This window comes from Orbilia oligospora, assembly GCF_000225545.1.
Source record: "Orbilia oligospora ATCC 24927 unplaced genomic scaffold scaffold00054, whole genome shotgun sequence".
In the NCBI taxonomy this organism is placed as follows: Eukaryota; Fungi; Ascomycota; class Orbiliomycetes; order Orbiliales; family Orbiliaceae; genus Orbilia; species Orbilia oligospora.
In genome coordinates this window covers 2947897-2970262 of record NW_011645611.1, presented here as the reverse complement: position 1 = coordinate 2970262, position 22366 = coordinate 2947897, and the positions used below count along the sequence as shown (strand labels likewise).

At 45.1% G+C, this 22366-nt stretch overlaps 9 protein-coding genes across 9 annotated transcripts; 1 reads left to right on the top strand and 8 right to left on the bottom strand.

Moving 5' to 3' along the window:
• Positions 1 to 274: 274 nt before the first annotated feature.
• AOL_s00054g898 (uncharacterized protein) lies at positions 275 to 1652 on the top strand (the record flags this gene model as incomplete). Its single annotated transcript, XM_011122214.1, has 4 exons — positions 275 to 328; positions 413 to 962; positions 1019 to 1475; positions 1532 to 1652. The coding sequence occupies 4 exons, from the start codon at positions 275 to 277 to the stop codon at positions 1650 to 1652; spliced, it is 1182 nt and encodes a 393-aa protein (XP_011120516.1).
• A 397-nt stretch (positions 1653 to 2049) lies between these two features.
• AOL_s00054g897 (uncharacterized protein) lies at positions 2050 to 3224 on the bottom strand (the record flags this gene model as incomplete). The annotated part of the gene is made up of 2 exons (XM_011122213.1): positions 2050 to 2409; positions 2490 to 3224. 2 exons carry the CDS (start codon positions 3222 to 3224, stop codon positions 2050 to 2052), a joined length of 1095 nt encoding a protein of 364 aa, XP_011120515.1.
• A 603-nt stretch (positions 3225 to 3827) lies between these two features.
• Positions 3828 to 4664, bottom strand: AOL_s00054g896 (uncharacterized protein; the record flags this gene model as incomplete). The annotated part of the gene is made up of 2 exons (XM_011122212.1): positions 3828 to 4182; positions 4252 to 4664. The coding sequence occupies 2 exons, from the start codon at positions 4662 to 4664 to the stop codon at positions 3828 to 3830; spliced, it is 768 nt and encodes a 255-aa protein (XP_011120514.1).
• Positions 4665 to 5505: 841 nt separating this feature from the next.
• Positions 5506 to 6192, bottom strand: AOL_s00054g895 (uncharacterized protein; the record flags this gene model as incomplete). Its single annotated transcript, XM_011122211.1, has 1 exon — positions 5506 to 6192. One exon carries the CDS (start codon positions 6190 to 6192, stop codon positions 5506 to 5508), a length of 687 nt encoding a protein of 228 aa, XP_011120513.1.
• A 2596-nt stretch (positions 6193 to 8788) lies between these two features.
• Positions 8789 to 9243, bottom strand: AOL_s00054g894 (uncharacterized protein; the record flags this gene model as incomplete). The annotated part of the gene is made up of 2 exons (XM_011122210.1): positions 8789 to 9048; positions 9141 to 9243. 2 exons carry the CDS (start codon positions 9241 to 9243, stop codon positions 8789 to 8791), a joined length of 363 nt encoding a protein of 120 aa, XP_011120512.1.
• Positions 9244 to 11150: 1907 nt separating this feature from the next.
• On the bottom strand, positions 11151 to 13049 carry AOL_s00054g893 (uncharacterized protein; the record flags this gene model as incomplete). Its single annotated transcript, XM_011122209.1, has 2 exons — positions 11151 to 12435; positions 12526 to 13049. 2 exons carry the CDS (start codon positions 13047 to 13049, stop codon positions 11151 to 11153), a joined length of 1809 nt encoding a protein of 602 aa, XP_011120511.1.
• Positions 13050 to 13638: 589 nt separating this feature from the next.
• Positions 13639 to 15384, bottom strand: AOL_s00054g892 (uncharacterized protein; the record flags this gene model as incomplete). Its single annotated transcript, XM_011122208.1, has 1 exon — positions 13639 to 15384. One exon carries the CDS (start codon positions 15382 to 15384, stop codon positions 13639 to 13641), a length of 1746 nt encoding a protein of 581 aa, XP_011120510.1.
• A 796-nt stretch (positions 15385 to 16180) lies between these two features.
• On the bottom strand, positions 16181 to 17700 carry AOL_s00054g891 (uncharacterized protein; the record flags this gene model as incomplete). Its single annotated transcript, XM_011122207.1, has 2 exons — positions 16181 to 16462; positions 16522 to 17700. The coding sequence occupies 2 exons, from the start codon at positions 17698 to 17700 to the stop codon at positions 16181 to 16183; spliced, it is 1461 nt and encodes a 486-aa protein (XP_011120509.1).
• Positions 17701 to 18865: 1165 nt separating this feature from the next.
• On the bottom strand, positions 18866 to 22211 carry AOL_s00054g890 (uncharacterized protein; the record flags this gene model as incomplete). Its single annotated transcript, XM_011122206.1, has 2 exons — positions 18866 to 19605; positions 19697 to 22211. The coding sequence occupies 2 exons, from the start codon at positions 22209 to 22211 to the stop codon at positions 18866 to 18868; spliced, it is 3255 nt and encodes a 1084-aa protein (XP_011120508.1).
• Positions 22212 to 22366: the final 155 nt, after the last annotated feature.

Sequence of the window (22366 nt, the reverse complement as noted above, 5' to 3'; positions counted from 1 at the left end):
AATTATAAGGCGTCTGGGCGTCTAGCGGCTGTCATGAATTCTGTGTTGCTGGCATGGCAGCTGGGTCTGGTCCTGTGCTTGCTTAGCTCACCATAAGGTAACTTGGTAGCTACCCCGAAACCCAGCCAGCCAGCCAACCCCATCCACGCGTCAACCTCACTTCACTTCAACAACCTCCAACGTCAACCGCCCCCATCTACCACGATCCATCACCACCATCACCCGTATCGCATACCGTTCATAGATCTCCCTTAAACCCTCCCCCGCCCTCACCATGTCCTCGTCATCCGACGCAGAACGCGATGGCGCTCTTGAGGAATACAAAAAGGTTGCCCTCCCACCGCTACTGCCACTACTGCTACCACTCGCTACCCGTCACATATCATTAAAAAAGACTAACCAGCCCTAACAGAAACTAATCGAACACCGTGAATGGGACGCAAAACTCAAATCCCTCCGGCTAGAGCTAAAATCCCTCCAAAAATCATACGACCACACCGAAGAAAACCTCAAAGCCCTCCAATCAGTCGGTCAGATCGTTGGCGAAGTCTTAAAACAAATAGATGACGAACGTATCCTCGTCAAAGCTTCTTCGGGTCCTCGATATGTCGTAGGATGTCGTTCGAAGGTCGATAAATCGAAGTTGAAACAAGGTACTCGGGTTGCTTTGGATATGACTACTTTGACCATCATGAGGATGTTACCAAGGGAGGTTGATCCCTTGGTTTATAATATGAGTTTGGAGGATCCAGGACAGGTTAGCTTTGGAGGTATTGGTGGTTTGAATGAACAGATCAGAGAGTTGAGGGAGGTTATTGAATTGCCGTTGAAGAATCCGGAGTTGTTTATACGGGTGGGGATTAAACCTCCAAAGGGTGTGCTTCTATATGGTCCACCTGGTACAGGCAAAACTCTTCTTGCAAGAGCAGTAGCCAGCACTCTCGAAACGAACTTCTTAAAGGGTATTACTTCTTTCCATCTATAATAACATCTAAAGATACTAAAGGAAATAAAACAGTCGTATCCTCCGCCATCGTCGACAAATACATCGGTGAATCCGCCCGTCTAATCCGCGAAATGTTCGGTTATGCAAAAGAACACGAACCTTGCATCATCTTCATGGACGAAATCGATGCCATCGGTGGCCGTCGTTTCTCAGAAGGTACCTCTGCCGATCGAGAAATCCAGAGAACTCTCATGGAACTCCTTAACCAACTCGACGGTTTCGACTATCTCGGTAAAACAAAGATTATCATGGCTACCAATCGTCCTGATACTCTTGACCCCGCTTTGTTGAGAGCTGGAAGATTGGATAGAAAGATTGAGATTCCGTTACCGAATGAGGTCGGCAGATTGGAGGTTCTGAAGATTCATGCGGCTGGTGTGGCGAAGGCTGGAGAGATTGATTATGAAGGTTTGGTGAAGATGAGTGATGGATTCAATGGTGCTGATTTAAGAAACGTTGTTACTGAAGCGTATGTCACCTTGTCCAACCTTTCCTCTATATTACCCCGAACTAACAGTATCACAGCGGTATGTTTGCAATCCGCGACTACAGAGATGAAATCACACAAGACGACTTCAACAAGGCGGTCAGAAAGTTAGTTGAAGTTAAGAAGCTAGAAGGCAAGCTGGAGTATAAGAAACTGTAAACGCAGACACCAGCGATTAGGTATAAAGTTACATAGCCGAATCTACGATAGTTGATGTCCACACGCGCGGGGACATATATTTCAGACGCAATATATACGTCTACCAACAATAGCATCCTCGAATTATTTCGTGATGTAAAGCTTTTTTCCCCTCATTATGCCGTAGGAATATTATGAAAATACATTAAAACGACAGAAATGATATAGGCGATAAAACATAATGCTGTATACTAAAGACTCTTCTTCCCCTCGCTCATGCTAGTAACTAAACCCAAAAAACAATTTGGTATCCCGAAGTCCAAAAAAAATGTTAACTCCAACGCTGAAAGAACCCATCAATCAATCATGACCATGAAAAGAGCGCCAAACAACCCTCAATCGAGTATCTCCCATTCAATTAATAACCCTTCTTCGGCCACCAAGGCCCCCAAGCCCCATCCAGTACCCTCCTCCACCCATCCGGCACGCATAACCCCAGCCGATTAAAATAATCCCTATGACTCCACAGCAACTGCAGCATATTAACGCTTCCAGAAGCCGCGCAAGTCTCGTCTTCATCCCCCTCGCAAACCCTCACATCTTCAGGTGTCGGTGTTAAATCCTCCTTCTCGATGAAATATTCGGTGGCATGGTGTAAAAAACCCCATTTCGAAAAGGGCAGAAGAGGGACTGGATCGGATTTATGTGTTATTCGTCTATAGTTTGGGGCAGGAAGGAGTAGATTGATGTATTGTGAAAGGTTCGCATTGCCGATTCTCTATTCAAAAGTCATATATATTAGTATCTTCGTATCATATATCAAAAACATCAGGAAAGAAAGTAATAGAGATTACTCACCGGCTCTCCAAAAGTCGTAACCCGCCCCTTCCACCCCCTCTCTCTAAACTCCAACCCAGCAAGCCCAGCCACAGCTCCACCAAGACTATGACCCACAAGTTCTAGTCTATACCCATGACTCTCCCACTGCCTCAACAACCCATCCACAACCGGTACCACAACTTCACTCGCCTGTCTCCAACTTTCCAAAAACCCGGCATGAGCCCAACATCCTTCGCACTTCGGCACCTCTCCCTCTTCTTTCGACTGTGTATTATAATATACCGAAAGATCCGACCGATTACTAGGCGGATAAGGCACATACTCCTGCCGTCCGGTACTCAAATCCACGAGGGCATTAGTAACACTATATGTCCCTCTAAACGCCACAATAACCCTTTTTTCAGCCGGAGGATGAGACAATGCTATATAACCGCATGAATCTGAAAGTAAAGGACCGGTGTTCCATGATTGGATTAGTTGGAACGATGGGAATTGAGAGCAGTGGGATGGACAGATGAATGGATGCGAGATTCCGGGCGATGGTGTACCGATGCAGTAGGTTATATCGACTATTCTTGATAGTTCTTCGAATTCGGAGAAGAGGGAGGGTGAGATATAATCATGGTTATGAGGGTTTGTCGAGCCGCTGGTGGTGGTGATTGTGGTGGCTGGTGATAGAGGGATCTGTTGGGGAAGGATGGGGTTTGCGAAGGCGACTGGAGCGACTAGAGAGATGAAGTGAGGGAGCCGCATGGTCGCATTATACCGTAATGTATTGTATTGTACTAGAATTCCGTAAGATGCTGAAGCCCTAGATAGATGAAAATAGAGGCTACGAGGGAGAGCGAAGGGGAGATCGAGCGATGGCAGCCATGGCTGTTCATTAATATTGTCTTGTACTCGTGTGATTGGGTGTCTTGAAAGTCGTCTGAACTCACCCGGTTTGGTCTGATCTGGGGAAATGGTTGGGGAAGGCTGGCCGAACCGAGTGACGTCTGGTCACACGCGCTTTGCCCGAAACAACTTTTGCAACACCAACACGAATTTGGACATTCTATCCCTTCTGTATGACCCCGATTTTAATATTTTAGACTCGAGGCTAGAACTTGATAAGACGGCGTTATCTAGGTATGTATTTACCTACCTAGAATAGTAGATAGATAAGTTTATGACATTCTTTATTCAGGGGTTCATAAAGATAGTAAAGTTGGTCGTATCATTCATTAACATGATCGCGTAAGAATTAATTAAAACAACCTCCCAAATTTAATAGGTACAGAATATGAGTCGAATAGAACATGCACCAAGCAACCAGATATGTAAGTGGGTAGCTAACACTGGCATATAAAGATAAAATCAATCCCTATAAACCAAGTGTAGTGCATCCTTCCTCTTCAAGCAGGGCGGTCCCTTAAAAGGTCTCCAAGCCTCAAACTCCTCCTCCTCCTGCACAACCTCCTCCACATGATCTTTTTGAGTCCTGCTTTCTCCATCATTCCCTCCAATCGGTCGTGGTCCAGGCTCCTCCGAAACACCGGTATGAAAGTATATCTTCTCCGCTTCCTCCTCCCAGACAGCTGCCATGAGATGAACAACATCTTTGATACTACAGCTTGCCAACCCTTGTGGTTCTCCGTCGGCGTCGGCTTCTTGTGTCCAACTGTCTAGGATTAGACGACCGAGCCAGCGATTTTTTACTCCGATACTCCAGCTATATCCCACCTTATTATTAGCCAAGCCCAAGACTAACAACCATAGAATTAAGTAGTAGAATATATACCGTAAAATAACATCTTCAGCCCCCCTCCCACTCTTCAAAACCCCAAGAACGCTCCTCCCAAGCGGATTCCTCAATATTTCTGCCACGACTTCCTCATCTCTCTCAACCTCAGTAATAGCACCATCAAAAACCGTCAACAAAACCCTCAAACAATGTTTCCTATAAGGATTAAACCTCTTCCAATGTTTAAAATGCGGTGCCCCCTGGTAGTTCTCCAGAAAAAACAAGAAGGGCTGGGAATGTCGACGGATCAATGTCGCATGGAAACGTAGTTGGTTTTTTGTAGACCTCATAGTTTTGAGAATATTTTGTAAAGATATGATGAAGGTCTTGGGGTTTTTGATGTAGGAGAAGAGAGTTTTGGAACGGAGATGATGGAGAGTCGCTGTGATCGAGGAGATTGCCGTAGCCATAATTAAGGTGATAGATACGGTGGCGATGATGGTGGTGATGTAGCTTTATACTAGAAGCTGGCTTTTTGAGGATGACTCTTGGTGGTCTTCTTCCCATGTGAACATGGGATTAATAAAAGAGCGAGGGCCTTTTTGATAGGGACGGGGAGGTGATATATGATTGATCGATGAAGCTTCATGGAAGATGACAGTCTATAGAAGAAGCAGAACGAATATGACAGATTGAAATATGGAGTATGAGATATGGGAGAAGGGGTAATGAGAGATATCGATGGGACGATAAGAGATGTGGAGACAGAAGAATAAAGATGGAAGAAGAAGAAGGGAGATGGTTGTTTTTTGTTCTTTTCGTTCGTTGCTGAGAAGGAAATGCAAAGAATTCGAAATCAGTCATAGAAAGAAAGGAAAGAAGAAAGGAAGAAAGGAAGAACAGACAGAAAAGGACTGCACACGCTCTCATTCATTACAACAATTTGGCTTCAAGAACGACGAGTATAAAAACAAATATAAAAAAGACAGAATGCTGACGAGAACTCCAGTAACCCAAAATGCCAGTGTCCAATTCATGTATAACAGTAACTTATGAAACCAGAAACCGCGTGATAAGAAGATCGAAGAAAACAGAAACAGAAAAAAGAAACTCCTTTGAACTCCCATTTCATATCCATAAACAGTCGGTTCATAGCTAGTTCTACTAGGCATATATCCCCCTTCTCCTTCGAAATCGCCCTGGTTCTATAAACAGCCCTCTTCCTTCTACTTCTTTTCCTTCTTTTCCTCGTCGTACAATTGGTGAGTGAGCGCCTAGGTAAGTAAGTAGTTAAGATGCATGATATAAAATCTACAACTTAAGCACCTCCTCCTCACTGCTCCTCCCCTCCGTCCCTTCTTCAGTCTCCTCGTCCACCTCTCTAACCATCCAATCATCCAACCGTCGATTCCTAGCCCCCCAAACACTCCTCAACTCCTCGCTCCACTCCCCTACAACATCATTGTTAACTCCGAACCCCAGTTGTCCAACTTGTCTCTCCACCGCCTTATCCCACGCCAAAGCCACCATTTCCGCAAATTCTCTGTTATCGATCCAAGTTCCCCTCAGTTCTCCCTTCTCACAGACGTGATCGAGACAAGTATAAGACGGCAGAATATACCGTCCAATAACAGGCTGTAATCCGGCTGGTTGCAACCATTTCTCGACCGTCCGTTTTAGATGTTTATATTCTGATTTTAGCGGCTGTTCGAGGATGCTGTAGTCACGGTGTACCAGGTCTTGTGCGATATGCAATGTATCCGCTGCCATGACTCTGAATCCATCATTCGCCGGGTCGAAGAATTGCCAGAATTTGCGAGGTGATGTTGGAACGTAGGTAGATAGGAATTCGAGAAGTTCGGGAGGACATGATTGTAGGAGTTCTTCGTGGTGGTAGAGTTCTCGAAGGGTGGATTGGAGGTTGGATTGGGCGGAAAGAAGGTGCTGGTGGTGTTTGGTGAGGAAGTAGAGGGACGAAGTGGTTGTCCAGATGCCCATCTTTACTCTTTATTATTTTTTTCTTCCTTTTTCTAGCTCTCTCTCTCTCTCTCTCTCTCTCTCTCGGCTCTCTCTTTTTTCCCTTTCTTTCCTTCGTCTTTTAGTCCTTTGGTGTAGTGTGAATTGGAATGGTATTTGTCGATTCAACCGATGCGGCTCTTTGGATGCACTTCGCTTGAATGCATGCAATCGATCGTGGAGGTTAACGGTTGAAGCCAACTGCAACGTTAAAGGAAGGGGTCCTGTCCTGTCCCGTCCTGCGCTGTTCTGGGCTGAGAGAGGTTGTCGCAAATTAAAGTGGTTTCTGAGATATATCCCCGTTTCCGCCCGGGGGGGTAACAGATATATAAACCCGCAAGTTCCCTCCTGCCTACTGTGTATGGCTATCCGTTCGATGATACTCTCTCCCTCGATCAAATATTGATAATATCCAATCTCTTGTCGCAAGTTAGAAGGAAGAGAATAAGGAAGAGATGAGAAGAAAAAAAAGGATTCCTCCTTCCTATTCCTGAAACAAAAAACGAAGAGTCCAATCCAGTCCAGTCCAGTCCAAACCAAACCAAAAAAAGATCCGAGCTGAGAGAAGAAATAGACTGCTTTATATATGGAAGTAAAGCGTCTAGATAAATTTCCAGTGGAGCCTCTTGTTCCCTTTGTCAAGAATGTCCGCCGATGCTAGCTGCATATACTGTTGTTTTGATATTTCCTTTTCGACGAGGAACTTAATTTCGGTCCTGGATACTTTGGCGATGCAGTCGATTCCTGGAAACTGTACTTGTACTGTCCAGGCGGTTATTCTAGAACCAGTATTGTACACCGTTTAAAAAAATTGAGAGAACCCCGCTCCCTTTCTTCCCACAAGACCCTTTTAGAATGTTGTATGGGTTTCGAACAGAAGCTTGTGGAATGCTTGTGTGGGGAATTACTCGAATCGAATAGCTGAAATTTGAAACCCGGTTCGATTCTTCTTCAACTGATCTGGATTTGAATGAATTTGAAATTTCCCGTGTTGTGCGAATACCGAGGGAGGGAGCTGTCAAAAAGAAAAACTCCGACGACCTCTTTGGTCGCACCGTCCGGAACTTGTCACCAATCTTGAAAAAAAAAGTAAGCAGGTAAGTCTGATACGATATGGTCTATCTTTCTATCGATCTGTCTGTCTGTTGAAATTTGTTTTTTGGAGGGATGAAAATATTTCGGAGATTTGAAATTTCTTCTAAAAGAAAATATTCCTGACCATCCCACTCTAGATATATACTTTTGCAATATATACTCACTTACGTCTCTTATATATATCGGATCCAATCGAATCCATACAAAACCCGGCTGAGGAGACCCGTAGCCAGCCTTGACTCGAAAGGCTCATCATAATCGATAGGAAAAGAATATCTGTGGGGATACGTGTACGACATCCATTCGGTCCAGACTTACCATTGGCTGGTATTCCAGGCGGGAAAGAAACTAAAGCAAAAAAAAAAAAAAAAATGGAAGCGGCGGGCAGCACATAACCCGGCAGCTTACAGAGACATCGATCGAAAAAGCTCGAGCTTGTTCAGGCAAGCAAGTAATAATAATTCCATGTCGAATCAAGTCAGTCGACAGTCAGTCAGTCTGATCATACATAAGCCGAGCGAGCAGACAGTTAGTCCAGTGCAGACAGAGCTCAATGCTGCAATGCAATGCCATAGCTAGCACCAATTAACCCCATGCCAGAACGACCTGCAGATGTGAGCTGTTTGGCCCATTAGCTCGCATGCACATCTTTCTCCGCACCGGAATTTTAGGAAGAAGGAGCCAGGCAGAAGGCAAAGATATGTTCTTATTCACTGTTCCTTTCCCTTTGCCCCACCACCCATATCATGATTATATACTAAGCTAGGGGTTCCTATCATTCCAGACGGCTTGATTGAAGAAGGTAGAAGCGGAGATACCAATCAATTCAATCCATTTTATCCCCTCCCATATCTTCATCATCCATCCTCACCCATCCATCACCCATCAAATGTCACAAGGGAAAAAAAAATAAAAATTAGTTCGCATTCTAAAAAGACCCTGGATTCGATGCACGACCAGGGGAGTTCCGAAGAAGCTTACCTAGCGGGAAAACAAGGGTAACGAAACAAAAAAAAAAAAAAAGAAGGAAAGAAAGAAAGAATTGGGATGGAAAAGTTAGCATGGGAAACCTTCCGCTTCGGGTAATCCCGCCTGTCCCCAAATTTGTTCAGCATTTCCCGTTTTGGAAAGACGACCAACATGGAATATCCCTGTTTGGGTTTTATGCAACAACCAACGAACACCTAATCTGCGTTGTGAGGAAATCACGGCCATCCCTCTGGTGTTACGGTGAGGACGGATGGTAATTATAATATTATGTGATACTGTCTTGACGTAATTCCATTTACTGCGTAACAGTAAACACCGTGGCATTTGTTACTACTCTATTACCATCTCATTTCTCGGGGCGAAGGGCGAGATTGGTAGAAGACTCCACCAATGATCCTCCCTCAGATGTACACAGTAATAAAATCCCAAACTTCATCCACCAGAACATAAATTATAAATAAAACAAGACCACTACCCCCCGCCGAATTACGACTTAGTAAGACCAATTAGACGGCGAAAACCACAAAAACACTCCCTCAAACTGTTCAGAACACCTTGAACAATCCACAGCATGAGCCGGTGAGCCCCCAGTGGGTCCATGAACCAAAGTATATATCATAAGTCCCTTAGTATGAACACCCAGCTCCACAGCTCCGTGGACTATGTCATCCAAACCCGAAAGTTTGCCACATTTCTTGCATGCCATGCGGGAGCGGTTCATGATGTTCCCTTTGAGGTTGTCGAAGGTGGAGGCTTGATTACATGGATGTGAACATTAGGTTAGTACGAGTTTTTAAGTAGTAATATTTGATAGGGTCAAAAATTGGGCGGGGGGGCAAATGTACCATCGACATCGAGGAGCTCTCCGAGATGCTCGCGTTCTTCGTGGGAGAGAATCCAACGGACTCCTCCTTCGGCCATGATTTCCTCGGTTTGGTAGGTAGACATGGTTATTTTAACGTAAAATAAAGATATCCAAAATATGTGTATATATTTAACTTGGGTTGCGATAAATTTTGAAGCGAAACCGTAGTTCGAAGCTATATTTTGGTTATAGTATTAAAGAAACTAAAACATCCAAAAGCAGACTTGATGGCCTATTTATAAACTTTTATGTCGAAGAGAGCTAGATATCAGACTTTCCGAAGCCAAGGGGAAATAGATTTGATAAAAGGTAGTAAAACACGATAAATTTTGTTGAACCGTTATTATCATACATCTTATCTCATCAGAAGTACCAGTTGGTTGCATAAACTGGCTTATATTATGTGATTGTATTCATCTTCGCACTGCATGATAGTGTATCAAACCCGTCTTCCGAGTCTTGTAACTTAAGAAGTGCCACAAAAGGTAACCTGGGACCCAGAATGCTAGTTAGCAGTCCCGTATCTTGCTATATATATATATGCGGTACACGCGCGTGGGGGAGTCGGCCCGAATATTATCAACCTAACGACATTTTATTTTCGTACAATGTGATTATTCTTATCGTAAAATCTTGCTACTAACACCTGGAAGCTCATGAATACATCTTTCTATATCTTTGATACGGACCAAAGATTATTTTTTTCAAAAAACAGAATATCCAGTGTCTCATAAACCAGCCGGCCTGCCTGGCCTCTACAAATAGCAACGATAAGAGGACCCGATTCTATAAAGAAGGTCGTGATATGATATTCGGTAGCTCAAACCTTTGTCTAGATTTTAAGGCTAGTCTTAAATTTAACCTAATACTCGGCCCATACGGCCCGTCCCGACTTTTACACTACATTTATGCATTGCGATACTGTGTGAATCGGCAGATGCATTTCATATTTGGCCCGCCTTCTGCACTACCATTTTATGGAAGAACTTTGGATATAGCTCGCTGCAGAATACAGTCATGGAAAACGTTTTTCTTCTATACATTCTCTTCTATGGGGTTTTATAAGTTTACATTGTTGAAACTCAGTCTACTGACATAGTCACGCGAGTCTTCTATTCTTAAAAAGCCAGGAAGCCGAACTGGCTCACTTGTCGATTAGTTTCTTTGTATTACGCATACATGCACATGGATACACGATGAGTATATCGGGGCCCCACGTTTGTTTATTTTTATGCGTTAACTCGTTTGTACAGCTGCAGTTTCTACTCTACCTGCTGATCATACAGCGTTGGCAGCACCAACGATAATTCAAACTCGATCAAGATTATCTATGCTCTTTGGCCAATTGAGGAACCTAGCTCAGGGATCAACTACCACCCAAGTGTGTATAACCTCTAAAATACATATTTAAGCACTACTCTACACCCACAGTATCGACTAGTTGCTTACAACCAGATTCTTAAGCTGATTTAAAGAAGAAGTTCCTGAATGGCGCCTTATTCTAGTCAATATATATATACGTAGCAGGCGAAATATGTTAAATATATATCAGTTCACTAGGACAGACCAGATGGGAGGGCTTACCACTTAAATTTAAAAGTAGTGTGGAAGCCGCGAACTCGGAAAATATCGTTTCTTGCTAAGAAGTGGGGATGGTGGAAGGACTAGGCCGACCAGCTGGGTTCCACCGATTTCCTCCCGATGTAACACAAAGATTCTAGATAATATTCTATCATTTCTGCGGAATCCGAATGTCCAAAACCGGCCCTCCCTCCCTCCCTCCCTCCCTCCCTCCCTCCCTCCCTCCCTCCCAGGATCCCCCTTTGTGTATGGAGAACGGAATATCAGTGGTGATTTTTGATCTGGCATCTAATCGATTTCTAAGAGTCTCGGTACAATGAGTTTTTGTGCAGGTTCTTTCCTGCGCTTTTTCAAAAATTTTATACATCGAGTGAGAATAAACTAGAGGAAATTTCGAAAGTGTCACTATTCAATACATATACTTCAACGGCCCTTCAATGCTCCTATCATCTAACATATCACAATAAACATACTCATCATCCACCCTGTTCATCTTCAGCACCACTCCCTCTTCTACACTCATATCCTCCCCCAACCTCCAAGTCTGTAAAAGATAATCAAACCAAACAATTCGGGGAATTACAGACAACTTCTGCTGAAACCGACTTTCGAATAGTAAATCCTCAAACACAATCTTCTTCCTCACCTCTAATACTCTATTCCTAAACCGCTTCTCAGTAGACCGCCACCAATACAATTCCAAAACGGTGCTCTCTAGGTTAAATTCCCTAGTATTATCCCCAAATCCATAACAAAACTCCATTTCAAGCAAGTGGAATTTCGGACAAGACTCTAAAACGCAATCGATGAGGTCTTTTATGTAATTTTTCTCACGATCGATAAAGCCAATTCTTAACTCCTCGAGCTCTTTACACTTCTCAAGCGCTAGTTTTGCAGGATTTGTTGGTTCGCCGTGAAAACACCAGCCGTCTCCCTGCCAGTCTGTAAAGATTCGAATGCTTTTAAGTGTAGCGGAATGCATTGGAACCACGTCTCTCCAGAACTCGGTGCCTAGGCTCATCCCATTCAGCAGCTTTTGCCCTTTGAGATTTATTTCAATATCCGTTAAAAAGCTTGTACCCCTTGCTAACAGATACTCTCCAAGATCTGGTGGGTATACATCCAACTTCAACCTCTTAACCCAAATCCCCGACCCCTGGAGGAAAGGAAATATATAGATTCTAGGATAAGCGTTTATGCCATATCTCCATAGGTCGGTTCCGATCATCAAAGTCGTACCGGATTTGAATTTATTCCATCTATCATCCGTATTACTCTCCAAGTCCAAACCCACCAGTTCGAGGGTTTCAAGCGGTGGATCTGTAGATTTCCAAAACGGAGAAAGTGAAGCCGAACTCGAGGGGTTTGGAAGTCTGATGTAGTCTGGTCGCTCCAGAGTCGGGATATTTGATGATTTACATCGAGAGGCTAATTCGCTTAATGGTTTTGCAAGATCCGGTCTTGCGATTTGATGATGTTTTGGCATTCGTAGGGAAAGACTTCTTAGGCCGAATAAGCAGTTTAGATGGTCTCTTGCATCGATTTGACTGTATAATGCTACTTTGCGTCGCTTTTCTGTATCGTCAATGGCTAAGGTCATATCCAAAGTAAACCTTCCATCAGACGCTCGTCGGCATAGAATCATTGCTATCTCCTGGTGTCCAGATACACCCAGAGCATTACTCGTTCGCCACCTTAAATAATGAGTTTATTAGCTAACTTGACTGCAGAACAATGATTAATATGTTCGATATCACATAGAGTAGTGCTGTAGAATATAATACCTAACATGTTTGAGAGATCTAGCTGTAGAAAGTACTCTTTCAAGTACTTTATTAAATACCTCATAGTCCTCAGGTCCGTGAAGTTCTTTATACTGTTTTAGTTGATACATATCAAGCCGCTCCCCAGTACGTTCAACCGATCCCGACTTATCCTGCGTCGTAAGAGAATTAAGGTAAAACTTCGAAGCATCGCGAACGCTTTGACGATAAGGGCGACTAGTATCTATTACTAGCCTTTTAGTAACACTAAGAGGATTGGAGATCTTGCAGCCATCGATCTCGATGTGAGTTTCCCCAGCGGCTAGGGAGTCGCAAGCCAAGGAAATTTGCTCAGGATTATATCCTGGAGGTTTGAAACGGAGGCTGAGGGAATGGAAAAGAGTAGGAAATGCGGCGTCGGATAGTTTGGTTTTGGGTGAAGCTAGTCGTAGGGCTTTTAGGGATCGGCTGTCGAGAAATGATGAGATCTCGCTCAGAACCTCGAATGGAAGGGTTGTGAGAGTTATGGAATTTGACGAAGACATTCTCGATCGAAGATCATAGATTTGGATTTCAATTGGACAATTGACTCGTTTTCGAAGAATGTGGGCACAGGGAACTACAAGCAGTAGGGCCATATATAGTCGTTTGCCGCCGACTGCTTGATGATACTATGTTGTATTCATGGATAAGCTATAGAAGCTCATGATCATGGATATAATAGGTTAACGTTAAGGATTCAGCATCGCCTCGATCAAGTAGGCTGTACTACAGGGCCTCAAAATGCAACGTGTGCAACTTCTGCAACACGATTCGACCTAGCTCACGTTTCGTGCCTGGACAGTGCTACAGTAATACTAATTCGTATACAGCCTAAAGCTATACCATATAAGGGCCCGAGACTAAGATAGCAAGGGTGAAGCGGATCCAAAAGTTCATAAATCCAACGATCAGTTGGAATTTGTTTTATGTCAATAATTACTTCCATATCCTAACTAAAGCAAATGCAGTATAATTTGGCTACCGTTATAATTATACCATCCATATCAATTCCAGAAAAGAACAAGAAAAAAGTGAGGTCTATCCCCCCGCCCAAAATTCCACCCATACCCGAACCATATCATTATATATTTCTTAAGACGCATACTGCTCTCTAATACGTTGTACCACATCCGTCCCAATGCTCTCAATCTCATTAACCAACCTCTCCACCGTCTCCTTCGGCGTCTGTATATTAACCACAGCCCTAAAGAACTTCCCCTCAGCCTTCCTCCCTTCAAGCGCCGGCGCAAAGTCAATCATAAACCCACGTGTCACCAACTCTCTCGTAATAATTTCCGTAACTTTCGAGTTAAACTTGCCAATATACTCTTCTTCGCTTGTATCCAACCCCTCAAGTCCAGGTGGGACGATTTGTCCCTCTTCTGTTCCAAAGACATCATGCCCACCGGGGGCATAGTAGAAACATACTTGCAAACAAGGCGGTGGGTTCGTGGAAACTAACTTGAAGTTCTCGCTTGCGGCTGCAATCCCTACCATATGTTCCGCTACTTGATGTGCCTTCTCCACGAGCTGTTCGTACCCCTTTGTTCCATAATACTGCCATGCAAAGAAGAGCTTCAAACTATCTCCTCTTCTACCGCATTGTAATGTCAAATCCGCCAAATCATACGGCTCCCTCCATCCTTCGACATCATCCCCATCTCTATCATGGAATAAATAACCAGCCTTTAGTGTATTAGCCTTCTGGAACAGCTCCAAATCCTTTCCTAACAAGAACGAGCAAGTAACAGGTACCCCCATCATCTTATGCGGATTAATAGCAATAGAATCTGCCAATTCGGCACCAACCAAAAACTGACGTCTCAACTTCTCAGAAAACACAAAACTACCACCCCACGCACCATCGATATGGAACCACATGTTATACCTCTTCGCGATCGTAGCGATTTCTGTGAACGGATCGAAGGATCCAAGAACTGTGCTACCTGCTGTAGCATTAACATAGAAGGGAGTCTGTCCTTTCTCCTTCGCCTCCAAGATCAATCTTTCAAGTTCCTCTGGTATCATCCGTCCGGTGACTTTATCCACAGGAACAGGTATCGCAGCTGCGCTTCCAAATCCACACATTTGTGCGGCCTTTTCGATAGAATAATGTCCATGGGCACTTGTAAACATCACAAGCTTCAACCCATCGGCATGGTTCCCTTCGACTTTAGTCTTCGGATATAACGTGTTTCGTGCGATAACAATAGATGTGGTATTCGATGCCGAACCACCCTGAACGGAGACACCGCCGCTCCTAGGGCCCGTGAAGCCGAATAAGGCGGCAAGGGATCTTGCAACATGTTTTTCGATTAACGTTAGGACTGGTGAGACTTGGTACACGTGTAGATTGGTGTTTAGGACGCTGAGGATGAGGTCTGCGGCTACGCCCGGGGCGACAGGGGCGGAATAAAGTTTGTCTAGAAAACCCGGAGCCGAGGTATTCACGCTGTACTTAAGGATCGACTCAAGGGTGGATAGGATTCCCGACCGCCCAGCCGGCTTCAAAGGTAGTGAGAGTGTAGAAGAGAGGATGTCTGTGAGGTCTTCAGGCGAGTGGTAGTCTACCAGAGTGGACTGGTGAGCAGCATCCCCTTTGACATGTGCCTCGAGTTCTGTATCTGCGGCAGCGACAAAGGATATTAACTGCTCTAGCACGGGCTTGAGAAGCTCATCAAGCTCAGAGGCCCTTGAGGCCTGTAGCTTCCCATTAGTATGGCCATTTGAGTGACCATTTGTGGATTCAAGGCTACCATTTGTGCCATTTGCGCCGTTCGAATGGCCATTTGTATGACCGTTTGTGTTGGCGTGGCTGTTGTGTAACGTTGGGCCCATTTTGGAAGACTGCTCAAGACGGATAAAGACGGGGAGAAATGGTATAGTGTATAGTCAGAGTACGAATGGAATGCTAGTAATATATAGTATGTATCATCAAATATGCCGGTATATTAGAACGCAAGAATCCTTGTTGAAAACTAGATCAAAGGACAGCAATCTCGATCAGTATTTAAAAGGGGCCTTTCGAGTCAGTTCTTCGGCTCCTTGAAAGCATCCCGGTGTAAACCCGAAGTTAGAGCTTCCCCAGCGTAGTAAGCTTTCAAACTCTATGCTGCTCCAGCTTCCTTCAACAGGTTAAGCTAGTTCAAAAATTTGGCGAATAACTAGAGCGAGATGCGATGGCGTCATCTCTGGACGACTGGATGAGAGATGAGCTCGCGATTCTGTCACATAATCCTTATGCAACCGGGGAGTTTTCCGTGTCCAATTGGGCGCTAGGAGTGGGGGTGGCTTCTGTGGGGTGCATTTTGCTTTGACCAAATAGAGCAGGCTGCAAGGGCCACCGGTACCAGGAGTTCGGATCATGCCATGCTATTAAGCTGTAGAGCTCGTCGTAATATTTTTTCTTCATAAACGTACACAATGGTTTCCGTTCCCTTCAGGGTTCTTCGAGCCTCCTAAGGCTGGTTGACGGATAGACTAACGTCTAGGAGTAAAACTTTTCATCTTAAATTGTTAGCGCAAAAAACAAATAACTCCAACATTGCTAGACCCCCTCCATAACCATAAATCGCCACCCAAATCCCATAAACTGAATAATAAAAATTTAACCAAACTCCAAAACAATATGCGGTTAATGCGTAATCCCAGGGTTTCCATTCGTTTCCGTTAGCTCCGCCGAGGACTCGTGCTTTTTGAGGCTAACATCAGTTTCGCGAGTTATCGGCTTGTCTATGACCTCACATTGGGGAGGCTCTGATATATCAATGGCTGAATCGGTTTGGAATTGCGTTTCCTTTGATGTCAGTGCCAGTGGGGGCGGTACATCTTCAATATCCGAATCAGGGATAATAACTGGGGAAACGGCATGGAACATTGGAACTGCCCGGTCTGCGGTGTCAAGAAGTGGGGAAGACTATACCGGATGGTATTAGAATGAATCTTAAACAATATTATTGGAGGATTGCATCTTACTGGTCCTTCGCTACTCAATCCTCGAGAAATTGCTAGCCTTTTTGCCGCTTCGCGCCGCATTTTGATCGCTTGTTCTTCTTCCCTGCGAATCTCCTCTTCCTCCCTTCTTAAATCCTCGTCACTCTGGCCCCGTGCCAGGTTCGGGAAGTTTAATTCAACATCCCTTGCATCTTCATCTAAATCCACATCGTCTTCAATCCTAAATTCATCACTCATCGGCGTTTTTCTTCCGCTTCTAGCTGGAGACCCAACGCTCCCATTTCCACTCATTCCGGAGCTAGTGTCTCCCGTTCGTTGCCTCCGGATTCCCTTCTTAGATCTCTTGCCGCTCGATCCGGTTTCCGGTTCTAGTATGATGTCGAACTCATCGTCCAAAGGGATAGCATCGTCCTCGTCTTCACTAGGGAATAAATCTGCTCTGCTTCGAAAAGTATCTGTCGTGTCGCCGCTGCTTGTAGTCCCGCTGCGACCCCGTCCTGTTTTATCTCGTCTTTCGTTTTGCGAAATATGTCGATTATTTCCCCTTCCAATACCAAGTAGCGCTTCTGATTCTGCATCAAAATCCTCTTCTCGAAATTCTCCTCCTACCCCACCGTACCCTCCAGGGTGGTCTTGTAAATCGGCGGCAGAGGGTTTGTATCGTAATGCTTGCCGTTTTCTGACCCAGGGGAAATAACTTAGGAAACCCAAAGCGGCCGTATTGGGAATAATTGTAGGGTCCGGCCCACCATCACGAGCCAGAGCCGATTTCCTTCTTGTTTCAGGTCCAACACGCCTTTGCCCACTCCGGGTGTAATACATCCCCTCATTTCTTGAACCCGCCTTCCTCCTCCGGCCAGCAACTCCGCTCCCAGCCAGCAACCTGTCTAACTCGTCGTTTCCCCACCGTAAAGGATCCTCCGGCGCAGAATCGTCATCGTAGTCGGAATTGTAGAACTCGAAGGCGAATTCCGGGCGACCACGACGGCGACGGCGAGAAGTTGAGCCATCGTGATAGAAACATGGACAGATAGTCTGCGGAGAAGGACAAACCGTAGCGATGGAGTTTATGCAGGGTTCCAAGTAGGATTTTGTGAAGTTAAAGCAGCCGAATTTGGCTGTGTCGGCGACGGATTCGATATTATCCGAGATTTGGTTGAGAGTCTGGCGAACACGAGGGTCTCGGATCATGGTCCCCATTGTGCTAAAGGAAAACGATAAAAGAAAGAAGTTAAACGGCCGGCGTATTGATGTTTGTAGGAATATGTGAGTATGTTGTTTGTAGGTAAAGGTTGAGGTGATCAGCGAAGTGATATCGAGCTGGTGGTGTATCAGACAGACCCACGGGGGTTAAGCGGACCAAGCGTGCGTACAGGCCGAGGCACCGACCTCCCAAACTGTTAAAAGGCCGGGAAATTTAGTAGGAGAAACGAATTAGAAACGTAGAATAACCGTCGGAGCAGATGGGGTCCTGTATTTGTCCATTTTGGACCGGATTGCTTGGAGCAGGCTCGAAGCTAATTATAAGTTGGGGACCATGGATCCAGCAGGTGATGGTGTTAAGTTTTGGGGGGGAAGAAAGGACGATACGATGGATGGATGGGCCAACCTTTGGTGGGCTTATACATACTCCACAAGGCAAATCCAGGCGCCCCAATTCGTCGACATCCATTGAACAAACATCAAATCTCCCCACCCGATGGCAGGCTCTTCTTGCTCTTATTTTTCTTCTTTTCCCTCTTCTTTTTTAAAATTTTCTTCATCTTTTTCGTTTCCTTGCTTAAACGAATGGTCGCATTTATCTTTGGCGAATAGGCAAGCGGGATTAGCTGACGCAAACACTCATTCCTCGAGCCTCGCAAGCCGGATTCGAATTCGAATCGAAGTAGTCTGACAATAATGCCTGCAAGTACATGTCGTCTATGCAGATACACGTTGGTTTCCCATCGGAGTGACACGCCGACTGCAGGAGGGGCAGGACCTGGTCGCACTAAATGCACTGTTCGTACTAGAAGTTACGTAGTCATCGGGTTCTTTCTATCTAATATATTTAATGCAATTAATGATCATGCATTCGAATATTCAGGGCGACACTATCTCTCATATTGTATAACTAAAAGCCGCTTAACTTTATGCAAACAAGATCTTAAGATATCGTCGATTGATTAATCATTTGGATATAATAACGCCTAATTAGTTAGGCATCGGGCATAATGGTTAGTTAATATTAAGTCAGTAAGTACTATGCATTGTACTCAAGTACTGATATCAATAGTGCAGTGCAGCGGCTCTGTAGGTATATATACGAAACGCTAAATAGGCAAATGAAAATTCAAAAAAAGATATTGCAATATAACCTCGAGTTTCAAAAGATTCCAAACCGTTTTTTCCGTTTCGTGTCCTCTTTCTGCTTTGTGTCCTCACGTCGACTTCCAGCTGGCGCTTTGTATAGAGGCCGTCTCTCTAGAGCGGTTGGGCTCACAATACTGGGCCCCCCAGGCCTGGACGCCCTCAACTGTTTCTCTCGTTGGGCCGGTATACTCAACGTAGAATCGCTCTTATACTGCGACGGACAAAAAGACAGTTTTGATAGATATTCCCATGCGTCCGCGAAGCGTTTTAAATACCCAGATTCGGCGTTACTTCGGGCTAGCTGCAACTCCTTCATGAGGGAGAACTTCATAACATCGATCGGGGTTTGTCCCGCCTTGTTTCTTATAAACAAGGGGTGGGTAGATAGGACGCCTTTGGCTACCATAGCGTCGGTGAAGAAGTGAGATAGGGTTCCTGGGATGTCTGCATTCTCTAGTTTTACTCCTATGGCGAATGAAAGCATGGTGTGCAATGGGGTGTCTCCATTGACCTTTAAAGCTCTTATATTAGCCCCACTTCGAATCAGAAGAGAGACTTTTTCCTTATTCCATTTGTATGCTGCTCGGTGGAGTGCTGTATTTCCGTGCTGGTCTGTTTGTCCGATATCTATCCATGGATTATGGAGCGCAATCCGAAGGTATTCCAACGGACCCGTCTCTGACAAAAGATGTAAAAAGGGCATATCCGTGGAGGCTGGCAATTTTAGCGGTTCGCTGGACCAAGAAACATCATCTAAGATCAAACAGTCAGGATGGCAAGGACCAATAAGTTATAGCTTCTAAAGCCAGCGAATCCTCTGCGTAGAAAGCGAGACCTGACATACCTGCATATATCGCGCGCAAGAGAGCATTGAGAGTCTTATTACTAGCAGAATTCGCGATCCCATGCGAAAAATCTTGGTTTAAACCGTTGTAAAGATCCAGAAATACACCATTACTAAGGCTAAGCTTCCCACGGTTCAAATGAACCTCGTGTCCAGATAGCCGCAAAACCTTTCCTGGACTTCCATATATTCTCCACTGATCATACTTTTCAAACGATGGTATCAGTGAATAATAGTAATCAGCATCTAGTGGCATATTTTTCCGTTCAAACACCCTGGCGGATAAATAAAGGGCATCTGATTTCGACACCCAGCTGGGTATTTGTTCATCGGCAATCGCAAGGGCGGTTTTACACCAGAAGTGCGCTTTTTCTAGATCGTGTTTTGTGAAGTAGGATAGCTCCGCCTGAGTTAGGCAGTGGACAAAACCTAACCTAGCACCAGTTGGTATTGTTTCGGCCTCCACCGGTTTGATTTGCGCGGTTCTTCTATCGTTCTCCTCACCGGTATAGAATTCTCGTTGACGGCACCTAAGAAATTTTTGGACGATGCGCATGTCCACCGATGGTATGACCTTCGCCGAGGCGCTATTGGCCGATGCCCCAGCTATTTGTTCTCGGTCTGACCATTTCCAAAATCTTTCTAACTCCAAAAGAACCTCAAGGGCGTCATCGAACATCAATTTTTCCAATTCTAGATTTAGTCGCTTCTCGTAGGTCGATCTGACCTGTTGGAGAATTGACAACCTTGCTTCAATAATGTCCTTGCTACGTGTAACACCGCGACGTCTGCCTGAATTTTTGAACACCAGACCAAAATGCCTTCGCCCTCCCGACGGCATCGGCAGTGTATATACGCCGTCAATAGCGAGCTTTCGGGCATGCGCACCCAATTTATCGCGCGCGTCAGGAACTTGAACTATCGTCCGGACGAAATCGCCGCCATTGAGCGATAAATAATCCGGCCAAGAGTCTGCGGCATTGCAGATTATATCTGCGCGAAAGATATTCGTCCAGACAAGATCCAGATTTTCATCCCGAACGTTTTGTTCCGCTACTGCTAGAAAGCTTCGGGCAAGCGCCTTACAAATGTCTATCCGCTGGCGATCGTAACTGTTGCCGTCAAGGATGCGTAAAAGGGCCACCGCTTGGGTATACTCTCCAACCTCAACATGCGCGATAGCTTTGGACTTAATATGGCTTCCAGCAGAGTCTTTTAGAATTTCAGGCTGCTGGCCCATTGGTACCCCAGAAGTTGAGCTCATGCCTAGTGGGCCATCCTTAGTATCCCAACTTTTCAACTGGTCTTCTAATTTCGATATTATCTGGAAAGCTTCTTTGTATTCGGATGCGCTGATAAGCTGAAGAGCGATACGGTGCAGGTGGTCCGCTATCTCTCGTCGTAGAATCTCTTTATATTTCGTAGGTGCTGGGGCTTTCAGCTGTTCTAAAATGCCGAGGGTTAAGCTCAAGTCATCACTTCGAAGTTCCGAGACCCCATCTACGATAATTTGACCGTAGTAGTTGTCTTCTAGTGCTTCTATGACCCGCTGCGTTCGGTCTATCGAACGCAGTCTCTCGATACATGGCTTAGCAGCTTCGGTGTTTCCTCTTTCGATTTCGTCCGCCGCTTTATCGAAAAGATACTTGACGAATCCGAGCTGTCCGACTTCGACATCGGCGAAGGGATTTTTGTCTGCTGGGAGAACTTCATGAATCTGAAAATTCGATCCTGAGGCTTCCGGAAGATTTCGCGGTACTGGATTCGGTATTCGGCTGTGTTCTTGCAATTGGGCTTCGTTCTCGTATCTGAGCTGTTCCCTTACATCCTCAGCCGCGCGCGTCTCGAAATCTGTTGGGTTAGTCGAATTCCGACGTTTCTCGACTGATTCAACCTCTTTCGAAACCTTTGGAATGGTTGAGGTTTCTGGCTGGACTGGATATTCTTTCTCCGCCCTTCCCGATTGTTTCAAGTTCTTTCGAAATTGGGGCTGGCTTGAGCTCCCATCTTTCCCAGATCTCGAAACCATGTTTCGATCCTTGCTAGAATTCTCGTTCCTATTCGAAAAGGTTCGGACGGCGACCTCACGGGCAAATACGCCTATCTTTGCCCTATGTTTTGGCGCTGTTTCTTCACCTGACACCTGCAGTTGGCTGAAACGCCTTCGAAAATCAACACCATCGACGTTCTCGATACTAGATTTGGCCCTGTTTTCAGAGCCTTTCAGTTCCTCTGGCAATGCTTTTCTCATGCTTCCACCCCGTGTTTCCGTTTGTGCATCCTCATACTCCAGCGCTATACCTTCCTTCTCGACGCTGATCCAGTGATCATTGTTTGTGACAGGGAGCTCCAGAACCGGCCTATGATCTCTCTGCCTAGAATCTGTTTCTTCGGCGCCTCCCACTGTCTCTTCCATTGTTTCTTCCGGCTTTTCTTCCACCCTTTCTCCAGCTTCGCTCGGTTTTAAGGTCAAATCCTGCCAAACCTGCTTGTAAAGTGATCTCCTCTTCTCCATTGTTTTGCCAATCAAAAAAAAACCAACAGTTGCGCACTCAACCCTCGCCAAGTTTTTGTGAGCCGATAAATTGATGCGTGATAGATCGATCCGAATATCTATGGCGGTTCTTGGGTTGTCGGTAGAAGTATAGTTGGGCCAGAGAGCTGGAATGA